Raw genomic sequence first — 7,608 nt, forward strand, 5'->3', positions numbered from 1 at the left:
TCGTTTTTCCTGATAGTACCCGAAAGCACCAAGTGCCTTTTAAGGGGACTCGGAGCACAGGCGTATCAGCAGAAACGGAAGCGTTCACCCGGTAACAATTCTAGCCGAATAATTTATCCCCAGGGCCAAATTCTCAAACTTCTCTCTACTTGGTAATAATGTAACTTAGACGCTGAAAGATAAGCTATGGATTGCGTTGAGGTTCGCCTTAGATAATCGGTGTTGATGATAATGAAAATTGCTGTAAGGGTCGAGCTAGCTAGGCAACATTAGCATTGTTGTTGCTATGAGCTAACAATCAACATAGGCTGCTACGTTGGCTAACTTACTTACTGTAGGTTATCAGTAATACACGTGAAAGCAGAGCTGTCATACGTATAACTATCAACTAATCTCACTGGATCTGTTTAGTTTCAATACAGTAGAAGGAGAATGGAAGAGATAAAAACCGAGCCTGTGGATTTTGTGAAGGAATTCCAAGAATACCTGACACAACAAACTCAGCATGTCAACATGATCTCCGGCTCTGTTTGCGGAGAAAAGGAGACAGGGGAGCCGTTTCAAGCAGGTGGGAATGGAGTACAATAAATTATACAGCGATATATTTTTGATAAGTAAAGGGTCAAATCATAAAGTCATTGTGCGTTTGGTTTTAGTTGCCCCCAGGAGTGAGCAGAATGGTTTGGATCCTCCGTATGTGGAGGTGAACCTACCAATGGAGGATGGGTCAGATGTACAGATGGACGGCCTCGAGAGGACCTGCGATGGAAAGTACAAGTGCAGTTACTGCAGCTATGCCAACAAGGGCATGGCTCGTTTAATAGAGCACATCCGCATCCACACAGGTCAGTGTTTACACTACATTAATATAGGTAACACCATGTCTAAACATCTATCTTAAACATTGCTGATAACCGAACACACTGCTGAGGAACTGTTAAATATAAGCACCTCTCAGGGTGGAGGCCACTAAGGAACTTCAAGGTGATTTTCAGCCTAAATAAAACATTTGAAAAATGTTCTCTTTTTCACTGGGCATGTTCCCAATCAACTACTGTTTTAATTGCACTGTATATATCAGCTATATGTCAGTTTCCTCACATACAATAACTAGACTATTAAAGATGGAATACTGGAAGAATATATTCTTCTTGTTATCTCGTTGTTTTGTCTATGGCACAAATAAGCATGGGATGATATGAAAATGTCATGTCACTATTATGCTGGCCAAAATAATTGCAATTCAGGATATTATTCACTAAAACATAGTAGAATCCCTGTACCTTGCATTTTGTTAAGAAACAAATACATTTTATCTTATAAAAGATGGGACACATCTTGTTTTTTTCTTTAGTTTAAAAACAATCAAACCATCTTAATGTAATCATAAATTATACATTTCCCCTGCATAAATAAAGTAGTAACCTCGTGTGAGCTAGTGCTCTCTTACATGATAATTACTGTATTTAAAAATAAATACAATTCTATATCTTACTATCCCTAATCATCACGTCCCATTTTGTATAATCTCTTGTGCTGCACACATAGTACAATGTACTTACTTCCTCATAGCTGTTTACTCTTTCCCAGTAGAGTATGTTTGGTAATATCAATATTATAACTGCAATTATTTCCTCTCCTTGTTGTCCCTCAGGAGAAAAGCCTCATCGCTGCCAGCTGTGCCCGTTTGCTTCAGCGTACGAGCGCCACTTGGAAGCCCACATGCGCTCGCACACAGGAGAGAAGCCGTACAAATGTGACCTTTGTGCCTTCCGCTGTAGCGACCGCAGCAACCTGTCTCACCACCGTCGCCGCCGCCACAAACTCCTGCCCACGAGAGCCGTCCGCTCTTCGTTCTCCAACAAGAGAATGTTGAGCTCCCTGCAGAAGAGGACAGGCTCGCTGGGCTTCAGCAGGCGACTGCTCATCAACTTCAACCCTCCCTCTATGGTGATGCCAAAGTCGGATTATCTGAGTGACTTGTCTCACAAGATCCACCACAATTTGAATAGCAGTGAGTATCAGAACCTTCCCAAGGTACATGAGAACAACAGTTGCAACAGAGCTGCTAATGGTATGACTTTTAATAACCCACTGGACCAGCTGTCTACACTTGCGGGCCAGTTAGCCGACCTTCATCCTGAGTCTCAGACTCCTGCATCCCCAGACAGGGACTCCTTAAAAGACGAGAAGCCCATCCTCATACAACAGGTCTCCAGTGAACACCTTGTCATGTGTTCAAATGGAGTGCAGACTTCACCACCTAAAAATAAATCTCCCACCTCAGGCTGCGGGAGTTGCAGTCCTGTTCCTGGCCTCGGCTTTGAGAACAGCATGAACACTCTTACTGCGAGTGTTAGCAACAGCCAGCCGAGCACACCCGCTCCTGCCCTGAACACACCGGACCAACAGCTCTTAAATAAATGCCAGCACTGTGATATTCACTTTCAGGACAACATCCTCTACACCATACACATGGGCTGTCATGGCTACGAACAGCCGTTCCAGTGCAACATCTGTGGGCACATGTGTATAGACAAATACGACTTTTCATGCCATTTTGCCCGTGGACAACACAAGTGATTTCTAGCAACAGAGATGCATTTGGTGTCTTAAATCCTTATGTTCTCAGTATATTGCCTGTACAGCATCTAAACATGACTGATTTACATTTGATGTTTTGTTGTGTACAGTTTACTATTCTTTTTTTTTTTTCATTTAATACTCACTATATTGTTGCCTTATTGCAGTTCTTCATGGCTTTGAGCTTTTCATATCAGTTGTGGATTGATGCATACAAAGGGTGGAGAAAACGACAGAAACATCTTCTAAACAGCTCGGCAGTAAAAATACAAATTGAAGCTGATAATTGACGTTTCATTTCAACTCGTCCTACAGTCAGTATTAGTAAGGGCATTGTGACCACTGTCCTTCTGTGCCAATGCAGCTGCTTGTGTTTGGCATGTTATCCTAATTATTTTTAATTACTAATGACTAATTTCTTCTAATTACTTCCCATTTAGCTCCTGTAGTAAATCACAATTGCATAGGCAGCTATACTATATGAGACATTTTAAATAAAGTAAACAGTATTTAACATTAAACATTATGAGCTTCACCATCAGTGTTCATCGTGGGGCTGTTAAACTGTAATTTTGTCCACTTTCTGTATATGGCCCGTTTATCTAATTATAAATCAAATTTTCTATCTTAGTTAAATTGGATGGACACATTTCGCTGTGAGAAACTGAATTTGCTAATTTTTCAGTTCAAATCACAAGTTTGTGCCGAGCAAATCAGCCAAATCAATCACAAATATTTCAATTTCTTATTCTCTTTTTTTGTTACTAATTTATACCCATGAAACAATTATATATGTATAAGTTGTTTTGAGTAGTTTTGCCAATTCTTAGTACAAAATCAAATTTCACCGTAGCCACTTCTTATGTGTATAGTAGCAGCTGTTGAGACACTGTTAAGATCCCTGTGACTCTAAGCTGTAATGTTCTATTTTAATTAATAGCTTTTGATTTGTGTACATCTTGGTCTAAAATAAAGACAGGTTAAATACTTAGTATGTGATTAATCTTAGTATGGACAGAAAGTTACAATTTGAGTTGAATGGGCTTTTATCTCTTTAATGTTTAATATAGAATGTATGTACTGACACCATATTTGCTGTGACCGTGCAGGTGAGCACGAGTGTATCCCTGTATCTTGAGTTTAAAAGAAAGATTGAATAAAAAAGCAAAACTTTTTATTCACTTAGTGCCACAACGACCAGCAAAAGTACATTTTATTTAATTGAATACAAAGTGTCTTGCATTCTCTTGTGGCTTTTTGATGCGATTAAATCTTCCTTTGTGAAAATTCAAGAAAAGATTCAAGTCATTTATTAGCATTTATGATTCTCAACAGGATTTCCTTTTTCTCGTGATCAAAAACGTCAACTGCTCTTTTGACCACATTGATGTCCTCTTCTTGGGTGAAAGACGCTTCCTGGAGCAACTGTCTCCGCAGGTTGTGAAGAAACTCTGCTTTGGATTCATTCAGCTGAGCAGCCAAAGACCTCATGTGCTCAGGGGATACTTGATTCTCTAAAGTTAGGGGGACAAAATGATCGTAACTTGGCTTCAAATGACAAACTGATTAAAATGTCAAATTTGTGGCGTTAATGAAGCCCACACACAACTGACCTCTGGCAGTCTTCATAGCTTCAGATATATGGCGTCGACAGGCCTGGTCAGTCTGGTGAACCACACTAGAGGCGCATTTCAGGCGGTCTGCATCCTGCACAGAATGAGACCACAACTAGGGCTGAACCATTTTGAAAAAATATATCTAATTGCGATTATATTGACCGATAATGCATTTGCGATATTAGAGGGAATGATCATTTTTACATCATTATTCTCATTTTCATTCAAAAACATGATGAGGGTATGAGCACAACGTGTTCTTAAGCCTGAAGAATATAATGTGCAGGCCAGGACATCTCAGCAGCATGACAATATTTAATTTAAAATGGTATTTTGAGAAAGATTTTAACTTTAACAAATATTTTGCCTCCTGCGATTTGAAAATTGCAAGAGGCCATATTGCTATTTTTCGATAAAAAAATCTTGATTGTTCAACCCTAACCACAAGACAAATAAATTCTGCAGTTTCTGCATATTTTAAGTTAATAATTGACTTAATATGTTAACTAAGATTTGATGGGAGCTCCGTCGACACACCTTTTTTTCTGTGTTGTCTTCAGTCGGGCACAGCGGGTTGCTCAGTGCCGAGGAGATCAACTCCTTCACCCTCTGGCTGAGGACAAGCCAGACAGGAAGAGAAACAGTAACAAATGAATACTTTATTTATGCTTGTGAACTTCAGTAATAAATGCTAATAACTGCTTTTTCCGCTGTCTTACATGTCACATTCGGAAAAATCGTCTGTGGTGTTGAGTGAAATGCTGTTCGTCTCCCATGAGTTCTTCTGTGGATTTGGAGACTCCAAACGCTTCACCATCTCCAAGACCACCTCAGTGGGAATGGGTTCGGACCTGCTCTGGTTTCTGCTGATGCAGGACTCCAAATCACACTGCAGATACACTTGGCAGAAACCCAGGGAATCTTAAAAGAAAACAGACTAATTAGTTCAACCAAATGGAAACTTAAAGGGCATACAAGTGTTTTATCCCATCGTTTTTTACACGGATTTCTTATTGTCCAGGCAGCCATCAGTTTTTTCTTCAGTATTCTAAAACAAACTTACTTTTAATACTTTTAATATCTTTTAATACTTTTAATATCTTAAAAGTTGCTTGGAATCAGTAATTCATCATAGTAAACATTTAGTGACCTTTAAATGTATATGATAGGTTCTTGTGGTGCTAGTCAATGATTTTGAAAATATTCACTGATGCATTCGGGTGCTTGCAGGAGGCTCCAATCTTCCAAGATTTAATGGGTTTGATAGGTTTGAGGTATGAAATCAATATACAAGCTTATAGAATGCTTTAATAAAAATGTTTTACTAAATGGGCTAAAACATGTCAAACTACTAGTATGGTCCTGTATAAAAGGTAAGTTAGTATGCTGTAGACAGAAAGTGCTTACACTTTCTTGCAAGTTGGTACACTTCATATCTCATGCTTGGATAGTAGAAGTTGTCATCCAGTAGAAAGAGCAGTGGTGCCCGGTCAGCCTGAGAGCGGTCCAAAGCTTCAGGCTGCAGCAGAGGTAGAATGCATTGTTCCCATGCAGCCCTGTTGATCTGACGGCTGCTCGCCAGCTCTGCCAAAACTTGAGGTTTCTCCAAGAACTGCTCGATGCACCGCAAAACTGCTTGTCGGTGTAGCTTCCATTCAGTGTGCTAGAAAGAATAAAATAAGTTAACCAATCAATAAAACCAGTGTTAATGCTTGCTGGAAATTGATTTTACATTGTTAAGGTACAAAACTATTGTGGACACGTCAATGATACCCAAATGATGAAAATGACTCTGGTACTTTGTAGTGAATACATGTGTCGTTATTAAATTGCTTGGTCTATATCTATTTAGTTAAAAATATATAAAAAGGTCAAACATTTATATCATATTTACTTATCTAACTTCACTATAAAATTGTTAATTTTGCACTTAAGTTCTTATAGTAAAATACAAATTCACAAAGGAGTAAACTAAAATAAATGTAACCATGTGGTTATTTCATATAGAATATTTATTTATTGAATGACTAAAAAACATGCTATATCATGATATATATTGAGATATGAAATTAACTATATCATCTAGTTCTTATATTTAAATTGCTTGTTTTGTCTGACCAACAATCTGATCCACAAAGATATTTAGTTGAATATCATAAAAAAATAAGAAAAACAGATAATGGTCACATGTGAGAAGCTGCAACCAGGTTTTCTTTTGGCACTTTTCTTTAATAAAATGTCATACTTTTCATAAAACGATTGATACAACAATTTGCTGCAATTCTTTCATTATTCTCATACTAAAATTATATTTACTCTTCATAGTACAACTCCCAATGTTACTAACATTATATTGGTGGTTTACAATTTAAGATTACAGTTATAGGCAAAGTCCTTATAATAATTTACATTTCGCAATTCTACTAGATTGGATAGTTTCATCTTTTTGGGGTTGCGACTAGATAAGGAATGATATAGCTCAACTGTCTTTACTTTTTCTTGCAGTTCAACACAGTCCTTCACCACTCTGGTCTGAAAAGCATGCTCAGGGATCAGGTCATCATACGACACAACGCTGGCTCTCCATCCGTGCTGTGCAGCGGTGCTGAGGACTCTGCGGGCCAACGTGGACTTCCCAGCAGCAGGTAGACCGCAGAAGACACACAGACAGGCCGGAGTCCGGCCGACCCCTCCGGCTTCCTCTGCAGCCATGTACCAGAAAGCAGCTTAAAAACTCATATTTTTACATTTTTTGTAGTGGTTGCCACAGTTGACAGCTAACATCCGCATCATGCCGCTCCAAAACATAAAGAAAACACGTGACTTCCGGCCACACACCTTTCAAAATAAAAAAGGCGAAGGGAGATAGTTCTACTTAATTTAAGATATATAGTCAAATAAGCTATTTTAGTGATGTACTAGACTAAATCTCGGGCATTGTTAGCTCAATAAATATTTGCAATCCGAGAAGGAAAGTCTCTTGGATTGAAGTTCTTGTAGCTCATGCCCACATTGAAGCTGTGATTTGGGTTCATAGGTAAACAGATTTATTTAAGGTAAAAAAAGGTTCAGAACCACTGCCAAGGACTGTCAGGTCTAGGTTTTTTACTGCTTGCTTGCTTGCTTGCTTGCTTGCAGTGACACACCTAGATACGTCTAAACTGTCAAAATCTAAAAATGGAGAAGCAAGCAAAGAGAATTTACCTTCAGGGCCATTTCCATAATTATTTGAACAACTCGATGACAAAGCAAAAAGCAAAGCCATTGCCAAAAACATTTTCTTGCTTAATGCATAACCCATATAGTGGCTCTCATGTATTATTACGTTAAACAAACTAAGGCTACACTGATAGCACAGAAGGGTTACTACAGTTCCAAGAAACACACTCTTACAATACAAAGGTTCATA

At 38.6% G+C, this 7,608-nt stretch overlaps 2 protein-coding genes across 2 annotated transcripts; one reads left to right on the forward strand and one right to left on the reverse strand.

Annotated features, from left to right (window-relative positions):
* Positions 1–10: 10 nt before the first annotated feature.
* Positions 11–3,875, forward strand: LOC115024464 (zinc finger protein Pegasus-like). The gene is made up of 4 exons (XM_029456029.1): positions 11–91; positions 412–568; positions 657–845; positions 1,655–3,875. Exons 2-4 carry the CDS (start codon positions 433–435, stop codon positions 2,581–2,583), a joined length of 1,254 nt encoding a protein of 417 aa, XP_029311889.1. The 5' UTR covers positions 11–91; positions 412–432; the 3' UTR covers positions 2,584–3,875.
* On the reverse strand, positions 3,741–7,016 carry pstk (phosphoseryl-tRNA kinase). The gene is made up of 6 exons (XM_029456033.1): positions 6,693–7,016; positions 5,607–5,862; positions 4,919–5,120; positions 4,737–4,812; positions 4,197–4,290; positions 3,741–4,097 (listed from the first exon to the last, which is right to left on the reverse strand). The coding sequence occupies exons 1-6, from the start codon at positions 6,909–6,911 to the stop codon at positions 3,889–3,891; spliced, it is 1,056 nt and encodes a 351-aa protein (XP_029311893.1). The 5' UTR covers positions 6,912–7,016; the 3' UTR covers positions 3,741–3,888.
* Between the last annotated feature and the right edge of the window lie 592 nt (positions 7,017–7,608).

This window comes from Cottoperca gobio, chromosome 19, assembly GCF_900634415.1.
Source record: "Cottoperca gobio chromosome 19, fCotGob3.1, whole genome shotgun sequence".
NCBI classification, from domain to species: domain Eukaryota; kingdom Metazoa; phylum Chordata; class Actinopteri; order Perciformes; family Bovichtidae; genus Cottoperca; species Cottoperca gobio.